Source organism: Leuciscus leuciscus, assembly GCF_965113295.1.
Source record: "Leuciscus leuciscus genome assembly, chromosome: 21".
Classification (NCBI taxonomy): domain Eukaryota; kingdom Metazoa; phylum Chordata; class Actinopteri; order Cypriniformes; family Leuciscidae; genus Leuciscus; species Leuciscus leuciscus.
This window is the reverse complement of record NC_138745.1, coordinates 14,233,406-14,258,904: the sequence shown is the minus strand read 5'-3', so window position 1 is coordinate 14,258,904 and position 25,499 is coordinate 14,233,406. Positions and strand designations below refer to the sequence as shown.

Here is a 25,499-nt window from a genome sequence, read left to right as displayed (position 1 = left end):
AAATGCAGTGAATCCCTGATAAATCCCAAGCACTAACTCGCAGTTATAATTAAATCCTCTGGGTGGCGCATGTTTAACAAGTTGTTTGCATTTGATCACATAATGTAGTCGTCTGCCTCGAGAAGTTTGGAATTACTAGTTGGAAATTGTTACTAAATGATCTTACAAAATGGAATTATTTTTGATCAAATTAATTAATTAATCTGAGTTTTAATATCATCAACACAATGAGAAATCACATGAAATCCAAACAGCAGTCGACTGAGGAAAGACAGCTGTCCATCACTGCATCACAACTGTAGGTAAACACAGCTGTAGCGCGAGTGATCCGAGATGATAACTTATCTAATAGTTACACTAAAGGCACCAGGGTGGCGGTGTCACCGGCTTGTGCCCTCCATCGCTGCTCGCAGCTATATTATATATATATATATATATATATATATATATATATATATATATATATATATATATATATATACACTGCTCAAAAAAATAAAGGGAACACTTTTTAATCAGAGAATATCATCAAGTCAGTTAAACTCCTGGGATATTGATCTGGTCAGTTAAGTAACAGAGGGGGTTGGTAATCAGTTTCAGCTGCTTTAGTGTTAATGACATTAACAGCAGGTCCACTAGATGGGCAACAGTGAGACAACCCCCAAAACAGGAATGGTTTTACAGGTGGAGGCCACTGACATTTTTTTCCCTACTCATCTTTTCGGACTGTTTTTCACCAGTTTTGCATTTGGCTAGGGTCAGTGTCACTACTGGTAGCATGAGGCGATACCTGGACCCTACAGAGGTTGCGTAGGCAGTCCAGCTCCTTCAGGATGGCTCATCAATACGTGCCATTGCCAGAAGGTTTGCTGTGTCTCCCAGCACAGTCTCAAGAGCATGGAGGAGATTCCAGGAAGACAGACAGCTACTCTAGGAGAGCTGGACAGGGCCGTAGAAGGTCCTTAACCCATCAGCAGGACCGGTATCTGCTCCTTTGTGCGAGGAGGAACATGATGAGCACTGCCAGAGCCCTACAAAATGACCTCCAGCAGGCCACTGGTGTGAATGTCTCTGACCAAACAATCAGAAACAGACTTCATGAGGGTGGCCTGAGGGCCCGACGTCCTCTAGTGGGCCCCGTGCTCACTGCCCAGCACCAGAGAGCTCGATTGGCATTTCCCATTGAACACCAGAATTGGCAGGTCCGCCACTGGTGCCCTGTGGTTTTCACAAATGAGAGCAGGTTCACCCTGAGCACGTGACAGACAGGAAAGGGTCTGGAGAAGCCGTGGAGAATGTTATGCTGCCTGTAACATCGTTCAGCATGACCGGTTTGGTGGTGGGTCAGTGATGGTCTGGGGAGGCATATCCATGGAGGGATGCATAGACCTCTGCAGGCTAGACAATGGCACCCTGACTGCCATTAGGTATCGGGATGAAATCCTTGGATCCATTGTCAGACCCTATGCTGGTGCAGTGGGTCCTGGGTTCCTCCTGGTGCACAACAATGCCCGGCCTCATGTGGCGAGAGCATGCAGGCAGTTCCTGGAGGATGAAGGAATGATACCATTGAAGGGCCACCACGCTCACCTGACCTACATCCAATAGAACACCTCTGGGACATTGTGTTTCGGTCCATCTGACATCACCTGGTTGCACCTCAGACTGTCCAGGAGCTCAGTGATGCGCTGGTCCAGATCTGGGAGGAAATACCCCAGGACACCATCCGTCGTCTCATTAGGAGTATGCCCCGACATTGTCAGGCATGCATACAAGCACGTGGGGGCCATACAAACTACTGAGTACCATTTTGAATTGCTGCAATGAAATTTCAGCAAAATTGACAAGCCTGCTACATCATTTTTTCACTTAGATTTCCGGGGTGTCTTTGAATTCAATCCTCTGTAGGTTGATCATTTTCATTTCCATCAAACGATGTGGCATCCTTTCGTTCATAACACATTACCCAGTCCATATTAGTATAGATATCCAGCATGACATTTTTCCCCATTGAGATCTGATGTGTTTTCAAAGTGTTCCTTTAATTTTTTTGAGCAGTGTATATATCTCAGATAAGTAATATTCTCAGTCTTGTCACTTAAAAAAAAAAATATATATATATATATATATATATATATATATATATAAATTATATATATATGTATATATTTTTTTCCCCCTATTGAAAAAATTGCCTAGGAGGATTATTTCAAATTCCAGAGCAAGCGTTCTCCAAACTTGATGAGAACAATATACATAGCAAGTTTTGTTGCTGTAGATGAATCTAACCCCCCACTTTGGTCAAAAGGTGGCGCTACTGAGCCATTCCAGCACGCCCGTTTCTGAAACTTTGCACATGTCTACTGGCTAATAAATGTGATGTCTGTCGAGTTTCATGCAATTTCAAGCATGCTAAGAGTCTCAAAAGCATCAAAAAAGAATATTAAAGTTTGATGCATTGCCATGGCAACAGTATCTAAGATATCAATAATCCTTTCACAGGTCTACATCTGCTGTGTGTCTACAATATACACAAAGTTTGAAGCAAATCGGGTAAAAATAAGAGAGTGATTTCAAAGCATTTTTAAAGTGACAAACTTCCTGCAGCCAGTTGGTGGCGCTATAACTTTGACTCACAATAGTCACATCCATGTGATCGGCCTCTGACAACGAACACACTGCTGAAGTTTCATCAAGATCAGTTAATGTGTGCAGAAGTTATAACACTTCGTGTTTTTCTTTTCTCGCCAAAAATTTGTTTCCTCGCCACGGCCAAAGCGTTAGAGATATCAAAAATCCGTCCGCAATTTAGCATCCTCAATGTCTTGACTTCATGCTGACCGAGTTTGGAGGCGATTGGATGAATTCTCTAGGATGCGTACATCAAATTCCACGGCATGCGTTTTTCAAACAACCCATAATAGCCGACTTCCTGTTGGGCGGAGCTAATAACTTAGAGTGCGGAAGTTGTTCGGCCCGAAGAGATCTATATGTGTACCGAGTTTCATATTAATTCATGCAAGCGTGTTTGATATATGGACCAAGTTTTCAGAACGTGTTCAAGGGGGCGCTGTTGAGCCCCCCTGCCACGCCCGGGTACCAGCTTCAGCCCGGCCCTGATGACCGTGGGTTCTGACCTGTGTGAAAAGTTTCAAGAGTTTTTGAGCATATTAAGGGCCCAAAAAGCCCCTGAAACCTTGAAAAACAAAGATTAAATTAAATAGACAAACCCCCACCCACACACACACAGACAGAGAGAGAGAAAATTCTCCAGAAAATCCACATTCAAACCAAAATATCTGACTTGCTGTTGGTCTGAGCTAATAACTGTAAATTAGAAAGTTGTCCGGCTTGATGAGACCAATATACGTACTGATTTTTGTATTTTTTACATTAACTGATTGCGCGCTATTGAGCCCCCCTGCCACGCCCCGGGTACCAGCTTCAGCCCGGCCCTGATGGCCGCGGGTTCTGACCTGTGTGCAAAGTTTCAAGAGTTTTTGAGCACGTTAAGGGCCCCAAAAGTGCCAGAGAAGTAGAAAAAAATAAAATAATAAACAATTAAAGCTGCAAGCAGCGATGAAAGGGCCCTCGCACCCGTGCCATCGTCACTCGTTGGCTTTAGGAAGACAGAGCATGGTTGGGCAATGTGCATTTAAGGAGGTATACAGTATATAGTAGTTGCTAGCATGTTTAGTATGTTTTTAGCATGCTTAGTACACAATAGGTATGTGGTTAGTACTGCATTACTGTGTTAACCAGTTCAGTTTCTGTTGGCAGTAGGCTGGGTTATATATCTGAATATTGCTTTGTAGATGTGTTCAGTGCAGGACTTTTATCAAGTATGTGAAGTTTGGGGCAGATTGGATATTGTATGTTTGAGTTACAGCGAATTCATATTTAATTGTAGTAATAGTATGGTTTAGTACTTATAGTGTTTACTAGTATGTTTTAGCATGTTTCTAGTATGTTGGTAGGATGTTAAGCACCTACTGGCATTTTTTTTATATGTTATTAGGAGTCCACAACAGTGTTTAACATGTCAATTCCTGTTGCCAGCAGGTGGCGCTTTGACTGTAACTGAATATGAGCATTGTCATGTGTTCAAGACAGAACGCTTATCAAAAATGTGAAGTTTGGCGCAGATTGGACATTGCCTTCTTGAGTAACAACAACATCCTGTTTCATTATATTAGCATGCTTTAGCACTTAGCTTAGTATTGCTAGCATGTTTTAACATGTTTCTAGCATGTTTAGAAGTCAATGGCATTTTTAACATGTTGCTAGAACGGCATCAACGTGTTAAACATGACACTTCCTGTTACCAGTAGGTGGCGCTATTACTATAACTGAATATTCTCATGTAGATGTGTTCAGGCCATGACTCTTATCAAACGTGTGACGTTTGGGGCAGATTGGACATTCCGTGCCTGAGTTACAGCAAATTCCTATTTAATTGCAGTAATAGCATGCTTTAGCAATTAGCTAAGTGTTTGCTAGCATGTTTTAGCATGTGTCTAGTATGTTGTTAGCATGCTTAGCACTTGCTGGCACTTTTTTATATGTTATCAGGAGTTCACAACAGTGTTAAACATGTCACTTCCTGTTGCCAGCAGGTGGCGCTATGACTGTAACTGAATATGAGCATGGTCATGTGTTCAGGACAGAACGCTTATCAAACGTGTGAAGTTTGGCGCAGATTGGACATTCCATGCCTGAGTTTCAGCAACTTCCTGTTTCATGGCGAAACATCGAAATTTGTCAGGCCGCCGAGGACCCGCCCTTCGACGAAAACTCAAGATCTTCGCAATTTAACGTCGCAAAGGCCTTAAGATTACACTCACCAAATTTGAAGAAGATCAGATTAAAACTGTAGGAGGAGTTCGTTAAAGTACGAGGCATGAAAATGGCAAAAACTGCACAAAAATCTGAGAGGAAGTTGAAAATGGCTGACTTCCTGTTGTGTTTAGGGCTACGCTCCAAGAGACTGTATGTACCGAATTTCGTAAACGTACGTGGAACATAGCGGGAGGCGCACTCCGTTGAACTTTTATAGGTGGCGCTATCGAGCCATTTTGCCCCGCCCAATTCTGAAACCTATATCAGATGTAAATTTTCGCCAGTTCTGACGCGTGTGCAAAGTTTCGTGAGTTTTCGAGCATGTTTAGGCCCTCAAAAATGTGATTAAATGCGGAGAAGAATAATAATAAATATAGCTGCGAGCAGCGATTGCGGGCCCAAGCCGGTGGCACCGCCACCCTGGTGCCTTTAGTTACACTAAAGGCACCGGGGTGGCGGTGTCACCAGCTTGGGCCCTCCATCGCTGCTCGCAGCTATATTATATATATATATATATATATATATATATATATATATATATATATATATATATATATATATATAAATATAATATATATATATATATATATATATATATATATATATAATAAAGACGGGAAATTTTACTTGTCTTACCTTATTCAGATTTTATGATACACTCAAAATATTCCACAACAAATCCTTTAATTTAATGTAAAAATAAAAACGAAAGTAAGTGTTGGGCTCACGTAACCCTTTCATTAGAATCAAAACATTTCAACAGTTGCGATGTATTTGGATGCTAAACTATTCTTTATTATAGGCTTTGTACTTCACTCGTGTTCCAATATCGACGGAAAAAATCATCCTCTTCACACGCGCAAAAATGTGCTTGGAAAAATCACAGTGGAGCAGTGCTTACTGTGAATGTACGAATTGTACTACTGACTATTTAAACAGAGCAGTGTGTATATGTTAGGTTTACTATTTTATTATATTTTATTAAGGCTATAATGAACAGGCTGCGATGTCAAGTTTGCAATGCTGGAATGTGTGTGTGATTTAACAGTAGACACATAAAAACATAATTGGCACATCATTTTGTTCATACAGGATATCATTCAAACTGCAAAGTGTTTACTTATATTTATGTACACTCGCAATAAAACACAACATGGTGCTTTTGTAAAATAAATTCAAGCAATCCACCCCCCGAAATGGCGTTCATTTTAAAATTAAACTAAAAGCTCTTGGCTAAACAGGCATTCATAACTGTGAGCGCCCACGGCGAGGAACGAGCAGAACAGAGCAAACGTTTTTTAGTTAATTCCTACTTCCATAGGAATTCATTGAAAGTGCTTGCTCTACTCAGCACCATTATTAAAGTCTGTGCAGACATCTGTATTTTACTTTAAGTTAGCGATTTAAAAGCCCCCAGCGGTGTCACACATCGATTAACCGACATCCCTAATATATTTATATATATATACAATAGGCCTACCTGAAAGAGAATTTGGCTTGCCCGACCAGAGTAGCCTGATTTGAACGTCAATGACAAAAAATAACTTGGGAATCACTAAAACGAGAGATTATTCTAATTTTATTACATTCATTTTAAGTTGCAATCAACAGTTGATAATAAATGTATTACTGATCAATGGTAACAAGGTTGCGCTGCTGAGGCTCGTGCAGCTTCTCCAGGAGAAACGTAAACAAATGAGCACAGCACACAAAAAAGAAACCCAGTTAACAACATACTGACTATAAAAATTACAAATATGGAGTTTTTATATATTTTATAACCTATGATAGAGTTAAGCAACCTCACTTGACGAGTAGGCTACTGTTTCCTGAATACAATCACGATTGAAACTGTGACATTGATTTCATACAACAGGTTAATAAACAGTTATAATTAAGTCACTTACATTTTAGATGCAATATTGACTGTTTTTGTTCTGTTTCAGTAGCAAAAATAGTTCAACAAAGATCACAGCAGAACCGTTGCGCATCTCACGACAACTTGTTTTCTCATTACTGAATGATTCAGCATTTTGAACGAATCGGTTGACTCAAAGATTCAATGATCAATCCATAAACATCTGTCTCAATCATGAATGACTCAGTCATTCGAACAAATCGTTTGAACGAATGAATCAATGACTCGCTCATTAAGACGGTCGCCTGGCGACACCTAATGGCGGTTTAGTGTTATGTTTAAAAGTATCATTCTTTCCAACGTGTGTGCACCATTATCGATGTCCGTGCGGACGTCCGAATTTTACTTTCACTTTTATATTAGCGATTTAAAAGCACCCGCTCGTGTCACACGTCGATTAACCGATGGGAAAATATCCTCACAGTCATATACCTAATACATTTATATTTAAATACAATATAGGCCTACCTAGTAAAAAGTTTAATATACTATTTTTATATCCTTTTGGACACAAGAGGGCAGTATAGCCCTATGTTTGCTTTTTTTTGTTGAACCAAATAGCACTAAATAGCCTGTTTTTAACTTTTTTTATACTTCTTGAATTGCAAAAACAGAATAAAATGGGTTTAGTTCTAATATTTGTATAATTTTATATAAAAATAAACGGTGTATAATTACATTTGTAGAAGATATGAGATGTTTTCTGATTCCTTTTTTGACATTACTTTAATCCCTCGCCATTTCAAAACCGTTTGAGATATTCAATATCCGTTCACAATTTAGCATCTTTAATGTATTTTCATCATGTTGAAAAAGTTTGGTGGGAATAAAATAAATAGTTTAAGAGGAGTGGCTAAAACTTCAGAGGCTGATTTAGCAAAAAAATCCACATTCAGACCAAAATATCTGACTTCCTGATGGCCGGAGCTAATGAATGTAAATTAGAAAGTTGTCCGGCTTGATGAGTACAATATACAAACTATTTTTTTTTTACTGTAGTTAAAACTAACCCCCCCACTTTTGTCAAAAGCATGTTGAAAGTGACACACTTCCTGCTGCCAGTTGGTGGCGCTATAACTTTGACTCACAATAGTTACATCCATCTGATCGGCCTCTTACCACGAACACACTGCTGAAGTTTCATCAAGATTAGTTAATGTATGCAGAAGTTATTCCACTTCGTGTTTCTCTTTTCTCGCCATAAATTCGTTTCCTCGCCACGGCCAAACCGTTCGAGATATCAAAAATCCGTCCGCAATTTAGAATCCTCAATGTCTTGACTTCATGCACACCGAGTTTGGTGGGGATTGGATGAATTCTCTAGGAGGAGTACTTCGCATTCCACAGCAAGCGTTTTCCAAACAACCCATAATAGCCGACTTCCTGTTGGGCTGGCGTAAAACTTGACTGGGGGAAAGTTGTTCGGCCCGATGATATCTATATGTGTACCGAGTTTCAAATTAATTCATGCAAGCGTGTTTGATCTATGGACCAAGTTTTGGGACCCCGTTCAAGGGGGCGCTGTTGAGCCCCCCTGCCACGCCCGGGTACCAGCTTCAACCCGTCCCTGATGGCAGGGGGTTCCGACTTGTATGTAAAGTTTCAAGAGTTTTTGAGCACGTTAAGGACCCCAAAAGCCCCTGAAACCTTGATTAACAATATAAAAGCAATAGTCAAATCCCCCCTCCCCTCACACACACAGAGACACAGAGAGAGGGAGAGAAAATTCTTCAGAAAATCCACATTCAAACCAAAATATCTCTCTTCCTGTTGGTCGGAGATCGTTAATGTAAATTAGAAAGTTGTCCGTCTTGATGAGAACAATACACATACCAAGTTTTGTTGCTGTTGATAAAACTAACCCCCCCACTTATGACTAAAGGTGGCGCTACTGAGCCCCTCACCACGCCCGTTTCTGAAACTTTGCACATGTCTACGGGCTAATAAATGTGATGTGTCTGTCGAGTTTCATCCAATTTCAAGTATGTTAAGAGTCTCAAAAGCATCAAAAAAGAATATTAAAGTTTGAAGCGTTGCCATGGCAACAGTATTAAAGATATCAAAAATCCTTTCACAGGTCTACATCTGCCGTGTGTTTACATTATACACATAAACTTTGAAGCAAATCGGGTAAAAATAAGAGGGTGATTTCAAAGCATTTTGAAAGGGACACACTTCCTGCTGCCAGTTGGTGGCGCTATAACTTTGACTCACAATAGTCACATCCATGTGATCGGCCTCTTACAACGAACACACTGCTGAAGTTTAATCAAGATCAGTTAATGTATGCTGAAGTTATAATACACTTCCTGTGTCCCTTATTCACCATCAATTCGTGTCCTCGCCACGGCCAAACCGTTCAAGATATCAAAAATCCGTCCGCAATTTAGCATCTTCAATGTCTTGTCTTCATGCACACCGAGTTTGGAGGCGATTGGATGAATTCTCTAGAAGGAGTACATTAAATTCCACAGCATGCGTTTCCAAACAACCCATAATAGCCGACTTCCTGTTGGGCTGGCGTAAAAAGTAAAAGTACGAAAGTTGTTCGGCCCGATGAGATCTATATATGTACCGAGTTTCATATTACATGCAAGCGTGTCTGATTTATGGACCAAGTTTTCGGACCCCGTTCAAGGGGGCGCTGTTGAGCCCCCCTGCCACGCCCGGGTACCAGCTTCAGCCCGGCCCTGATGGCCGCGGGTTCTGACCCGTGTGCAAAGTTTCAAGAGTTTTAGAGCACGTTAAGGGTCTCAAAAGTGCCCGAAAGGTTGACAGAAAAATAAGAATAATAATAAATATAGCTGCGAGCAGCGATTGCGGGCCCAAGCCGGTGGCACCGCAACCGGGGTGGCGGTGCCGCCGGCTTTGGCCCTCCATCGCTGCTCGCAGCTATATATATATATATATATATATATATATATATATATATATATATATATATACACACACACACACACACACACATATATATATATATATATATATATATATATATATATTTATATATATATATATATATATAAGACAGAAAATATTACTTGTCTCTGATTTTATGATACACTCAAAATATTCCACAACAAATCCTTAAATTTAATGTAAAAATAAAAACGAAAGTAAGCCGTGTTGGTCTCACGTAACCCTCTCAGTAGAATCAAAATGTTTCAATATTTGCGATGTATTTGGATGCTAAACTATTCTTTATTATAGGCTTTGTACTTCACTCGTGTTCCAATATCGATGGAAAAAATCATCCTCTTCACACGCGCAAAAATGTGCTTGGAAACATCACAGCGGAGCTCTGCATAATGTGAATGGTACAAATTGTACTACTGACTATTTAAACAGAGCAGTGTAATTCGTATATCTTATGTTGACTATTTTTATTATTATATTGTATTAGGGCTATAATGAACAGGCTGCGATGTCAAGATTGCAATTCTGGAATGTGTGTGTGTGTGTGTGACGCTGTTGCGGTTGAACAGTGGACACATAAAAACATAAATAAAATGTATTAGTTTATTCCTACTTCCATAGGAATAGTTTGAAAATGCTCGCTCTACTCCGCACCATTATCAATGTCTGTGCGGACGTCTGTATTTTACTTTCGCTTTTAAGTTAGCGATTTAAAAGCCCTCAGCGGTGTCACACGTCAATTAACCGGTGGGAAAATTGTATCACAGTCACATCCCTAATATATTTATATATAAATACAATAGGCCAACCTGAAAGAGAATTTTACTTGCCCGACCAGAGTAGCCTGATTAGAACGTCAATAACCCAAAAAAATTACTTGGGAATCACTAAAACAAGAGTTTATTCTAATTTTATTACATTCATTTTAAGTTGCAATCAACAGTTGTTAATAAATGGATTACCAGTAATCAGTTGATCAATGGTAACAAGGTTGCGCTGCTGAGGCTCATGCAGCTTCTCCAGGAGAAATGTAAACAAATGAGATCAGCACACAAAAAACTAACTCAGTTAACAACTTACTGACTATAAAAATTATAAATATGGAGTTTTGATATATTTTATAACAGTTAAGCAACCTCACTTGACGAGAAGGCTGTTTCCTGAATACAATCAAGATTGAAACTGTGACATTGATTTCATACAACAGGTTAAAAAACAGTTACAATCAAGTCACTTACATTTTAGATGCAATATTGACTGTTTTTGTTCTGTTTCAGCAGCGAAAATAGTTAAACAAAAAGATCACAGCAGAATCATCACGCGCATCTCTCAGCAATGTGTTTTCTCATTTCTGAATGATTCAGCATTTTGAACGAATCGGTTGACTCAAAGATTGAATCATCAATCCATAAACATATGTCTTAATCATGAATGACTCAGTCATTCAAATTGAACGAATGAATCAATGACTCACTCATTAAGACGGTCGCCTGGCGACACTTAATGGCGGTTTAGTGTTATGTTTAAAAGTATCATTCTTTCCAACGTGTGTGTGATTTGTGTGTGCAACATTATCAATGTCCGTGCGGACTTCCGTATTTTTCTTTCACTTTTATATTAGCAATTTAAAAGCACCCGCTCGTGTCACACGTCGATTAACCGGTGGGAAAATATCCTCAGACACTTACCTAATAAATGTATATTTAAATACAATATTGGCCTACCTGGTAAAAAGTTTTATATACTATTTTGATGTCCTTTTGGACACAAGAGGGCAGAATAGCCCTATGTATGACCTTTTTTTTTTTTTTTTTACTGTTTTTAATTTTAGAATAAAATTAGAATAAAATTTTTTTTTAAAACAGAAAAAAATGGGTTTAGTTGTAATATTTGTATACTTTTATATAGAAATAAATGGTATATAATTAAATTTTTAGAAGATTTTAGGCTTTGAGTGTTTCCTTTTTGGACATTACTTTAATCCCTCGCATTAGCAAAACCGTTTGAGATATTTATTATCCGTTCACCATTTAGCATATTTAATGTATTTTCATCATGTTGAAAAAGTTTGGTGGGAATAAAATAAATAGTTTAAGAGGAGTGGCTAAAAATTCAGAGGCTGATTTTGCAAAAAAATCCACATTCAGACCAAAATATCTGACTTCCTGATGGCCGGAGCTAATGAATGTAAATTAGAAAGTTGTCCGGCTTGATGAGTACAATATACAAACAATTTTTTTTTTACTGTAGTTAAAACTAACCCGCCCACTTTTGTCAAAAGCATGTTGAAAGTGACACACTTCCTGCTGCCAGTTGGTGGCGCTATAACTTTGACTCACAATAGTTACATCCATCTGATCGGCCTCTTACCACGAACACACTGCTGAAGTTTCATCAAGATCAGTTAATGTATGCAGAAGTTATTCCACTTCGTGTTTCTCTTTTCTCGCCATAAATTCGTTTCCTCGCCACGGCCAAACCGTTCGAGATATCAAAAATCCGTCCGCAGTTTAGAATCCACAATGTCTTGACTTCATGCACACCGAGTTTGGTGGGGATTGGATGAATTCTCTAGGAGGAGTACTTCGCATTCCACAGCAAGCGTTTTCCAAACAACCCATAATAGCCGACTTCCTGTTGGGCTGGCGTAAAACTTGACCGGGGGAAAGTTGTTCGGCCCGATGATATCTATATGTGTACCGAGTTTCAAATTAATTCATGCAAGCGTGTTTGATCTATGGACCAAGTTTTGGGACCCCGTTCAAGGGGGCGCTGTTGAGCCCCCCTGCCACGCCCGGGTACCAGCTTCAACCCGTCCCTGATGGCAGGGGGTTCCGACTTGTATGTAAAGTTTCAAGAGTTTTTGAGCACGTTAAGGACCCCAAAAGCCCCTGAAACCTTGATTAACAATATAAAAGCAATAGTCAAATCCCCCCTCCCCTCACACACACAGAGACACAGAGAGAGGGAGAGAAAATTCTTCAGAAAATCCACATTCAAACCAAAATATCTCTCTTCCTGTTGGTCGGAGATCGTTAATGTAAATTAGAAAGTTGTCCGTCTTGATGAGAACAATACACATACCAAGTTTTGTTGCTGTTGATAAAACTAACCCCCCCACTTATGACTAAAGGTGGCGCTACTGAGCCCCTCACCACGCCCGTTTCTGAAACTTTGCACATGTCTACGGGCTAATAAATGTGATGTGTCTGTCGAGTTTCATCCAATTTCAAGTATGTTAAGAGTCTCAAAAGCATCAAAAAAGAATATTAAAGTTTGAAGCGTTGCCATGGCAACAGTATTAAAGATATCAAAAATCCTTTCACGGGTCTACATCTGCCGTGTGTTTACATTATACACATAAACTTTGAAGCAAATCGGGTAAAAATAAGAGGGTGATTTCAAAGCATTTTGAAAGGGACACACTTCCTGCTGCCAGTTGGTGGCGCTATAACTTTGACTCACAATAGTCACATCCATGTGATCGGCCTCTTACAACGAACACACTGCTGAAGTTTAATCAAGATCAGTTAATGTATGCAGAAGTTATAACACACTTCCTGTTTCCATTATTCGCCATCAATTCGTGTCCTCGCCACGGCCAAACCGTTCGAGATATCAAAAATCTGTCCGCAATTTAGCATCCTCAATGTCTTGACTTCATGCTGACTGAGTTTGGAGGCGAATGGATGTATTCCCTAGGAGGAGTACATTAAATTCCACAGCATGCGTTTCCAAACAACCCATAATAGCCGACTTCCTGTTGGGCTGGCGTAAAAAGTAAAAGTAGGAAAGTTGTCCGGCCCGATGAGATCTATATATGTACCGAGTTTCATATTATTACATGCAAACGTGTCTGATTTATGGACCAAGTTTTCGGACCCCGTTCAAGGGGGCGCTGTTGAGCCCCCCTGCCACGCCCGGGTACCAGCTTCAGCCCGGCCCTGATGGCCGCGGGTTCTGACCCGTGTGCAAAGTTTCAAGAGTTTTCAAGCACGTTAAGGGTCTCAAAAGTGCCCGAAAGTTTGACAGAAAAATAATAATAATAATAATAAATATAGCTGCGAGCAGCGATTGCGGGCCCAAGCCGGTGGCACCGCCAACCTGGTGCCTTTAGTTACACTAAAGGCACCGGGGTGGCGGTGTCACCGGCTTGGGCCCTCCATCGCTGCTCGCAGCTATATTTATATATATATATATATATATATAACAAAAAAAACAAAAACAATATATATATATATATATATATCTATATATATATTTTAAGTGTTTATATATATATATATATATAAAAATGTTTGGATGCTAAACATTTGTTTATTATAGGCTTTGTACTTCACTCACGTTCCACTATTGAAGGGAAAAAATTATCCTCTTCACATGCGCAAATATGTGCTTGGAAACATCACAGTTTAGCGGTGATTACTGTGTTTAAATAGTCAGAACAATTCATACTATTCAGAGCAGTGTAATTTTTATATGTTAGGTTGACTATTTTATTATTATATTTTATAAAGGCTATAATGAACAGACTGCGATATCAAGATTGCAATGCGCTCGCTCTGCACCATTATCAATGTCCGTGCAGACGAACATATTTTACTTTCGTTTTTAAGTTACCGATTCAAAAGCCCCCAGCGGTGTCACACATCGATTAACCGGTGGGAAAATTTTCCCAGTCACATCCCTAATATATTTGTATATAAATACAATAGGCCAACCTGAAAGAGAATTTTACTTGTCCGACCAGAGTAGCCTGATTAGAACGTCAATGACAAAAAAATTACTTGGGAATAACTAAAACGAGAGATTATTCTAATTTTATTACATTAATTTTAAGTTGCAATCAACAGTTGTTAATAAATGGATTACCAGTAATCAGTTGATCAATGGTAACAAGGTTGCGCTGCTGAGGCTCATGCAGCTTCTCCAGGAGAAATGTAAACAAATGAGATCAGCACACAAAAAACAAACTCAGTTAACAACTTACTGACTATAAAAATTATAAATATGGAGTTTTGATATATTTTATAACAGTTAAGCAACCTCACTTGACGAGAAGGCTGTTTCCTGAATACAATCACGATTGAAACTGTGACATTGATTTCATACAACAGGTTAAAAAACAGTTACAATCAAGTCACTTACATTTTAGATGCAATATTGACTGTTTTTGTTCTGTTTCAGCAGCGAAAATAGTTAAACAAAAAGATCACAGCAGAATCATCACGCGCATCTCTCAGCAATGTGTTTTCTCATTTCTGAATGATTCAGCATTTTGAATGAATCGGTTGACTCAAAGATTGAATGATCAATCCATAAACATATGTCTTAATCATGAATGACTCAGTCATTCAAACGAATCGTTTGAACGAATGAATCAATGACTCACTCATTAAGACGGTCGCCTGGCGACACTTAATGGCGGTTTAGTGTTATGTTTAAAAGTATCATTCTTTCCAACGTGTGTGTGATTTGTGTGTGCAACATTATCAATGTCCGTGCGGACGTCCGTATTTTTCTTTCAATTTTATATTAGCAATTTAAAAGCACCCGCTCGTGTCACACGTCGATTAACTGGTGGGAAAATATCCTCAGACACATACCTAATAAATGTATATTTAAATACAATATTGGCCTACCAGGTAAAAAGTTTTATATACTATTTTGATGTCCTTTTGGATACAAGAGGGCAGAATAGCCCTATGTATGACTTTTTTTTTTTTTTTTTTACTGATTTTAATTTTAGAATAAAATTAGAATAAAATTCTTTTTAAAAACAGAAAAAAATGGGTTTAGTTGTAATATTTGTATACTTTTATATAGAAATAAATGGTATATAATTACATTTTTAGAAGATTTGAGGCTTTTAGTTTTTCCTTTTTGGACATTACTTTAATCCCTCGCCATAGCAAAACCGTTTGAGATATTTATTATCCGTTCACAATTTAGCATATTTAATGTATTTTCATCATGTTGAAAAAGTTTGGTGGGAATAAAATAAATAGTTTAAGAGGAGTGGCTAAACATTCAGAGGTTGATTTTGCAAAAAAATCCACATTCAGACCAAAATATCTGACTTCCTGTTGATCCGAGCTAATGAATGTAAATTAGAAAGTTGTCCGGCTTGATGAGTACAATATACAAACTATTTTTTTTTTACTGTAGTTAAAACTAACCCGCCCACTTTTGTCAAAAGCATGTTGAAAGTGACACACTTCCTGCTGCCAGTTGGTGGCGCTATAACTTTGACTCACAATAGTTACATCCATCTGATCGGCCTCTTACCACGAACACACTGCTGAAGTTTCATCAAGATCAGTTAATGTATGCAGAAGTTATTCCACTTCGTGTTTATCTTTTCTCGCCATAAATTTGTTTCCTCGCCACGGCCAAACCGTTCGAGATATCAAAAATCCGTCCGCAATTTAGAATCCTCAATGTCTTGACTTCATGCACACCGAGTTTGGTGGGGATTGGATGAATTCTCTAGGAGGAGTACTTCGCATTCCACAGCAAGCATTTTCCAAACAACCCATAATAGCCGACTTCCTGTTGGGCTGGCGTAAAACTTAGAGCACGAAAGTTGTTCGGCCCGATGAGATCTATATGTGTACCGAGTTTCATATCATTACATGCAAGTGTGTTTGATTTATGGACAAGTGTTCGGATCCCGTTCCAGGGGGCGCTGTTGAGCCCCCCTGCCACGCCCGGGTACCAGCTTCAGCCCGGCCCTGATGGCCGCACGTTCTGACCTGTGTGCAAAGTTTCAAGAGTTTTCGAGCACGTTTAAGGCCCCAAAAGCCCCTGAAACCTTGAAAAACAGGAATTTTAAACAAATCTCACTCAAAAGACAAATCCCCCCACCCCTCACACACACAGAGACGCAGAGGCAGAGAGAGAGAGGGAGAGAATTCTCCAAAAAATCACATTCAAACCAAAATATCTCACTTCCTGTTGGTCACAGCTTATGACTATAAATTAGAAAGTTGGCCGGCTTGATGAGAACAATATACATAACGATTTTTGTGACTCTACTTAAAACTAAGCCCCCACTTATGACTAAAGGTGGCGCTACTGAGCCCCTCACCACACCCGTTTCTGAAACTTTGCACATGTCTACGGGCTAATAAATGTGATGTGTCTGTCGAGTTTCATCCAATTTCAAGTATGTTAAGAGTCTCAAAAGCATCAAAAAAGAATATTAAAGTTTGAAGCGTTGCCATGGCAACAGTATTAAAGATATAAAAAATCCTTTCACAGGTCTACATCTGCCGTGTGTTTACATTATACACATAAAGTTTGAAGCAAATCGGGTAAAAATAAGAGGGTGATTTCAAAGCATTTTGAAAGGGACACACTTCCTACTGCCAGTTGGTGGCGCTATAACTTTGACTCACAATAGTCACATCCATGTGATCGGCCTCTTACAACGAACACACTGCTGAAGTTTAATCAAGATCAGTTAATGTATGCAGAAGTTATAACACACTTCCTGTTTCCATTATTCGCCATAAATTTGCTTCCTCGCCACAGCCAAACCGTTTGAGATATCAAAAATCCGTCCGCAATTTATCATCCTCAATGTCTTGACTTCATGCTGACCGGGTTTGGAGGCGAATGGATGAATTCCCTAGGAGGAGTACATTAAATTCCACAGCATGCGTTTCCAAACAACCCATAATAGCCGACTTCCTGTTGGGCTGGCGTAAAAAGTAAAAGTACGAAAGTTGTTCGGCCCGATGAGATCTATATGTGTACCGAGTTTCATATTATTACATGCAAGCGTGTCTGATGTATGGACCAAGTTTTCGGACCCCGTTCAAGGGGGCGCTGTCGAGCCCCCCTGCCACGCCCGGGTACCAGCTTCAGCCCGGCCCTGATGGCCGCGGGTTCTGACCCGTGTGCAAAGTTTCAAGAGTTTTTGAGCATGTTAAGGGCCCCAAAAGTGCCTGAATAGTCGTAAGAAAAATAATAATAATAATAATAATCCTACCGAAAACAATAGGGCCTTCGCCCTTTCAGGGCTTGGGCCCTAATAAATAATCCTACCGAAAACAATAGGGCCTTCGCCCTTTCAGGGCTTGGGCCATAATAAATAATCCTACCGAAAACAATAGGGCCTTCGCCCTTTCAGGGCTTGGGCCCTAATAATAATAATAATAATCCTAACGAAAACAATAGGGCCTTCGCCCTTTCAGGGCTTGGGCCCTAATAATCCTACCGAAAACAATAGGGCCTTCGCCCTTTCAGGGCTTGGGCCCTAATAATAATAATAATAATAAATAATCCTACCGGAAACAATAGGGCCTTCGCCCTTTCAGGGCTTGGGCCCTAAAAACACGATAATCATATGCTGACTTGAGTGTATGTGTACGTTTTGTACAACTAGCTCAGTCTGCTTTATTAGGCGTTCTTTTCCGTTCGTGCTGCTTGAGCTTAAATCCTTTTGTTCTTTATATTTTGTTTACACATAGGCCAACTGTTTAATGTTTTCAACTAAAAGAAAACTAACATATATTGTAAGCTTGTTGTGTATATTGCCTAATCGTAAGCTTATTCAGAAATGTTGACAAACTTAAAAAAATAACGTATTTTTCGTTATATGTCATTTAAATGAACAAATATTCGATTTTTATGAGTCCGAATATTCGAATGCAATATTTTTGAAAAATGCCCATCCCTAGTTTCAGGCCTCGTTCATATGTGGAAATAAATCAGATATGTGCCAATGCGACTGTCATGTAAACAGGCAGATCGGATTTTCTGAGGCATTAGGCTACGTCTCCGCGGTTTAATGACAAGAGCAACCCCGACGCGCATCTGCAAAGGGACGGATGGCCCGACAAACATCGTAGGAGAGGAATGTGGACAAACGTTGACGCAACATATTAAAGGTTGGCCCTGCAGAAGACCTGCCTGTCGCGGATGAGGAGCCCTGACTGGCTCAAGCTGGGGCGGACTGGTGGTGCTTGTGCTCTCACTGTGCGCCTATGGACACAGAGATAGAGTCCGTCTGCTGCAAAGAATTTCAACGATGCCAATTTCTCCTGGACGAAATCTCTGAATCAGACAAGGACACGGACGTTTGTGTTGTGAACCATCCTAGTTTTGCACCGCATATGTTCTGACTGAACATCCCGGTACCATGCAATAATTCACCATTTCAAAAGAAATACAAACGAGGAGTATTTCACTAATGGGTTCGCCAACTAACTAGACATTTTGTGTGAAATTAATTTCAAGCTCTGGTGGTAGCTAGCCTTGTAGACGGAAGAGTGATTTCTCTGATAGGCGGATATCTCAAATGCGCTGTTCTGGATTAGTGGGAGTGGCTTGCGGAGCTGTGCAATGTGGTCCATTGTGGGAGTTGTTGTCTTTCATACAAATGCGTCCTGAAGTTACTTTCTGTCTTTGCTCGGTCAAGACACCAAATTCGAAATTTATTTTACATTTAGACCACATATATGACCCACTTTCAATAAGGATCAATGTTCCCATGGGTGAAATGCTCCTTTATTTACTTATATTATAAGTAAGATAAGATATTTCAATGGTTTTATTTTGGTCCATCTACATCTACACTGATATGATGGCGATACTATGTTAAAATTGAAAATTGGATATCAGACTTGGCATGACGTCCTGAATCTAACGAGATTTAGAGATCACTTTTATGATTTTTGGACAAACCATTCAGAAGGTTTAAGCAAAAATAGCCATTTTTGTATCTCCGGACCAGTAGGTGGCGCTGTGCCGAAACACAGCATGTACTCAGGACACTCTTGTGATGACATACACTGAGTTTGGTCTGAATACGATAAAGCGTTGCGGAGATACAGCCTTATGTCTGTTTTTGCAAAGTGCTACGTAAAATTAGTTTGCGCGGTATTCGAGAACGGTTTGACAAATCGACATGAATTCCATATTTCCAATTTGTCGGCATGGTCTGGAGATGATCTGGTTACATTTTCGTGAAAATCAGAGCATCGGCCTAGGAGGAGTTAGAAAAAGTAGGTTTTTCTGAGAATTCAAAATGGCGGACAAATTATCATGATGGAAAATAACGTCATATGGTGCAATCGAAAGTTAATAGCATAAACATGAGTGAATGATTCTTGTGGTTTGATTCTTCCGGATAAATACAGATAAATCCGGCTTTTCCGACCTGAAAATGATGGTCTCGTAAATCATGCAAATCCGCAATATTTATTTTTTTCGGGTCGCGTGCAAAGCACAGTTCGGGTATTGGTAAACATAATGACCGCTCACCGCTGTCAACGTTTTTTGTGCCTCTGATTCATGTCTTCATGTCACTCCGCAAGTAGTCCATTCATTTGTCACGATGGAACTTCATTCAAAGCAGAACTCCACCAAAGAGCCTGCACTTGTTGAGGAAGGTTATTTAAAGTGTGCTAAGAATTTTGGACGTGTGGGGCGAACTATTTATTTTCTTAGCTGAAGCCGACAACGGGACAAAATAAATGTAAAGAGAGACATAGTGGAGTTCCTATTTTCGTTTTGACAAGTATAATAAACTCTGTAGTCTACCCCTTACATGACCTGGCAAGTGATATTATTCTAAAACGCATACGCGTAAAACTCCCCCGACATGGTTAGAAAATACTGCCTCTAGAGCCAGCTGCGCAGCGAGAAAATGTCATAGCATGATCAGAATAGCCTACGGAAGCCCTGAACCATAACGAAAAAAAAGAAAGAAAGAAAGAAATCAGTAAAAAAAGAAAAAAAAAAAGAAAATCTAGCTTTTCGAGATTAAAGTCGAAACATTTCAAGATTAAAGTCAAAACAGTATGAGAATACAGTCTTCCGTAGAAGTTGCGTGTGTGCTTCCCGTTGTTTCACATTGCTGCACAGGCATTCATAACGGTGCGCGTCCACTGGTCCAGATCGAGTGTTTCCAATTCATTGCGGGCGTGCATGTGTGTGTGTGTGTGACTTGTTAAGTCGAACTGCCTCGGACATGGATCTACACAAAATAATAGCTTTTTACTTTTATCTGGGCTTTCAACAAAAGGAAATTCTACAGGTGCCAATCTACCAACATGGCATTAGGCTATCATTATAGTACGTTATAAAATATAATATATATAGGACGTTTGCACTGTATTTCATTAAATGTATATAAATTATGTCACAGTGTGTGTATGGTGGTGGGTCATGGTAGGTGCGCTGTATATTTTTCTGCTTTTTTGTCCTTTGCCAATCACACCTAGGGATGGGACGGTATGAAAATTTCATATCACGATTATAGTGACCAAAATTATCGTGATTATCAATATTATCACGGTTTTGTTAAAACAAGATGAAAGTGTTCAAAAAGAACTGATGCTCACACTAAAAACTGTTTAATATTTGAAAATCAACAAACAAAAAATAAAACAAGCAGCTCTATGCACTTTTTCAAGCAAGATTATATTCTGTGGCATTTCCTTCCTTATAATGACCGTCGTCAATAGCAACGCATTATAACACAGCGCAAATCCATGTATCGCAAAGGACGCGCACGCGCTCTCTCGTTTCATTCAAATACAACTTGCCATCTTGCGTCTCCGTTCTTGGGCGATTGTTTTGTACGCTGTACAAAATGGATTTACAGGAAAGATTTAAAACATTAATCTCAATTCAATAACGAGGCTGACTCCAGCTTCAATATGTCCCCCTAATTGTGTGGTAAAAAATAAATAAATCGGTGTAATAAGTGTAGCTGCTACAATGATAGTCTTGTTTGAACTGGTTCGCTCGTCTTTGGCTCAAAGCCACTTGCTGCGAACTTTTATTCGCGGAAGCTTCACATTTATTTCAAGTGAGTGAGATAAAATATTTCAACTCAAAACAACATTTTGTGCCCAATTATTTCCCAGACGTAGTTTTTGGTAAGTTAACTTGCCTTGCGTTCGCTATAAACAGTGGATGATGGTCACACAAGAGGACTCGGCAGATTTGAAGTGTTTCCCCCATATTGTAGTGACCATCCTTGATTAAGTTTCACTCAGGACTTTTGTAAAAGCCAAAATATGACCACACCTCAGATTTGGTCCTCTTAAAAGGCTGAAAAATCTCCCGAGCACAGCCACTACCTTTCGCCATTCCTTCTCGAGTAAAAAACAACAACATTGCGCGCTGCGCCTGCTGCTGGCTGGACAGGATTTACAGTGAGTTATTAAAATCGCGATAATCAAACACGGTTTTAATGATAATTAAATTTTGAAACGATAATACTAACCGTCAGTACATTTTATCGTGAAACCGGTAATCGTCCCATCCCTAAACACACCTATGATTAGGGCTGGACGATTTTGGCTAAAATCATAATCGCAATTAATCAAACAAGTTACCTCGATTACGATTATTGAACGATTATTTAAAAAAAAAAAATCCTATGTCACTGGCAAGGCTTATACTGTAAATACGTTCACGGTTATTTTTTCTAATGAAAGAGTTAGGGATGTCCCGATACCACTTTTTCACTTCCGATACGATTCCGATGCCGCAGCTTTGGCTATTTGCCAATACCGATATCAATCCGATATCTTTATTTTATTCTTGAAATAATACTACTAATAATAAAATATATGGAAGCACTTTCCTCAATTAGCCACATAAAAACATCTCACTCAAATGGAGAACAAATACTTCTCCAGTATATAGTCCACAACAACAGTTGATAATGAAAGACTGCCACCCTTTATTCAAAAGGCCTTGAGATATGTTTGGTAACCTGAATGAATTTAAAATTAATTTGCTATATTTCAGATCAATATATTTGTTTCCTTAAAATTTTAATTAACTTTAACTTCTCATCTGAATTATAAATAATTTATTTTTGTATAAAATAATACTACCATTAAAAACATTTGATTTGATTTTTTAATCAATGTAGAATGTGTAACTTAAAAATAAAAAGATTAGTGCTCTGTTTTAGGACAAGAAATGAAAACCAATGCAATATGATGAATGTCCAAAAGATGAGATCATTTTTGCTTTTTGATAATTTGATTTAAAAAAATGTACACAGTGTGTGTGTGTGATTTTGGTTGGGTGACAGTTGTAGGTTACAGTTTGACAAGAGTTTACAGTTTGACAAAAGCACAATGTTTTACACAAATATAAGTAGGCTGAACACTTTGCAGTTTTCATGATGTCCTGTATGAACAAATTGACGATGTTATAATGACGAATGATGTTTTTATGTTTCCACTGTTCGATCGCGCCCGTGCCTCTCTCTCTCTGACACACACATTCCAGCATTGCAATCTTGACATCGCAGCCTGTTCATTATGCTGCGTTCACAGCAAACGCGAATAGAGCGTCAAATTCGCGTCTATCGCGTCTTGTTCTACGCTTAAACATTTTGAATCCATTCGCGCGTCCAAAGCGAATAGGACGCGCGTAAGCGAGCGTTTGAAGCGAAATAGACGCGCGTTCAGGGACAGGGCAGAGTCAAGTGACTACACACGCGGTAATATGTTTTAAGGGGAAAGTACACACACAGTAGGCGGAAATATTAATAGGATTAAAAAACCGAAATAACCGACTTGGTAAAATTACGTCGGTTACAGGCTCTGAATTTCGGTTTCGATTACTTTTCGATTAATCATCCAGCCCTACCTATGATAAGTTTAATAATTGTACAAGTTTCATGATTTCAATTAATTAGACATGCATTTTGATTACTACATTTTATTCAACCATTAAAATGGAGTCAAACAAAAAATTTAATTTTTGGGAAACAAAACAGAATTCTGTAAAAAAAAAGAAAAAAGAAAAAAAAAGGATTTCATAGGGCCCTAAACGTACATCAGGAGTGTTTTGTACGGTGGCCGAGAAGTGCAAAACAAATCACAATTCCGAAAACAAAATAACAAATCCAAAAACAAAACAACAAACTATAAAGTCAATGGAAAGACTAAAAACAAATTAACAAGTTAGAAACACAACAACCATTCCGAAAACAAAATAAATCAGAAAACGCAATGACAAATCTGAAAACAAAATAGCAAGTCAGAAAACAAAGACAAGTCAGACAAAACGCAAAAGGTAGGTATGTGTGGCAAATGGAATACTGACCACTGATTGGATGAGACATATGTCAATCATACTACCATAGACATCAGTGTTTATACTCGCACAATAAACTTTTATCTCGGGGGCCTGTACCATGAAGGTAGCTGAACAAACTCGAGGTTACAGGATTAGTTTTGAGTTGACAAAACCAAACCGATGTAATCAGGCTTTATTGGTACCATGATGCAGCTCATCAACTTTCTCTGTCAACTCAGGCTTTGATCCTTAAGCTATGATTACTCCACGCGCGCGTGCACATAAAAGAGTGACGTCGACACTGAACAACCAATCGCGGGTAGAGCGAGGGCGATATATTTTTTCCACGGAGGAGCAAGAGATAATCATTCAGAATTACGATGAATTTAAATATGCATTTCAAGCTCGAAACAATACGGTCTCTGCTGCCAAAGCAAGAGAAGACAGTTGGAGAAAGATTGCTGATTGTTAATGTGTAAGTTAAACAAATACGTTCTATATTTATGTAAAATTATGTATGTATGTGTAGCCTATATGTGTAATATAGCCTATAGCCTATTTTTATAATATATAAAAAATGATACATGCACATTTTTATATATATTATAAAAATAGGCTATAGGCTATATTACACATATAGGCTACACATACATAATTTTACATAAATATAGAACGTATTTGTACTACTAAGAAAGCTAGGGAATCCTATCATAAGATTAACAGAATAATAATAAAGATTTAAAATAATTCTTAACATGTATTATATTGTATAGTACATTTGTGCAATTTGCTTTAAAAAAAAAAAAGTGTTCATGTGATGTCACCCTATCAATATATCTTACCGGCAAATTTATAAAAGCCCTCTTTTATGGTCATGGCCGATAAATGTCCGGGGAACACTATTAATGAAACTATTCATGTACTCCTGCAGAGCGAGGATCACCTTGCGAATGGTTCGACAAACCGTGTTTTCCCCGAGCTTCTGTGCGTCACCCACCGTACAAGAATGTACCACTTGCAAAAAAACGCAACGCAATACCATTTGCGGTACAGTAAGTGCATGAATTCGACGTGTTAAATTCTTTATGTGCGGCTCAAGAAGTTCGCAAAGATAAGACATTCCTTCCGCGGAAAATCTGTATCTTTCATACAAGTAACTATCAGGAAAGGCAAGGGGATTTTGTCTGGCTAAAAACTCTTTCTCTACGAAGTGCTCGTCAAACAATTTGCGCTGAGATGTCCACAGGATTTGGAAGAAAAGGTGAAGTCATTGTAACAGACACTGGGAATAAGTTACGTCACCTATATGTTTCTTTGCTCTCAGCTGATTGGTCAAACTTCAGTCTGAGATCTTGAATCCAGAACATAACCTGTCCCGGAGCAGGTTAGCCGTGCAGCGTAAGATACCATGGCAACGAACACCGATTCAAGCCAAGCTACTCTCATAGTACCTAAAACCCAGGGTTGGCGGAAACTAAACTGAAACATAGCTGGCTAGCCACCTAAACTGGCTTCATGGTACAGGCCCCAGTACTTCTGTGATCATTTGAATATGTGTAACAGAAATATCAATACTGTGTAGTTGAAAAGACTGAAAGTAAAGCTGTTTAATATGTATTGACAATAAATAAATAAACAAAAATCTTACGGGAATTGGCATTTGCAATCTCATTGGTTTCATTTGGGTCCAGCCAGACCTTCTTCTTGCCACAGCGCAAGACACTGGATGCCAAGCGCTTCTGCAGTCTGAGCATGCTGAAAGATC

General features: G+C 39.1%; 1 protein-coding gene across 1 annotated transcript in view; it reads right to left on the bottom strand.

Moving 5' to 3' along the window:
* The window catches only part of LOC309485823 (large ribosomal subunit protein eL19-like), a 60,803-nt gene that overhangs the window by 22,912 nt on the left and 12,392 nt on the right, over positions 1-25,499 (bottom strand). The window contains exon 2 of the mRNA XM_082152881.1: positions 25,383-25,489. Within this exon, the coding sequence (XP_082009007.1) occupies positions 25,383-25,489 (107 nt within the window). The remainder of the gene's footprint in view (positions 1-25,382; positions 25,490-25,499) is intronic.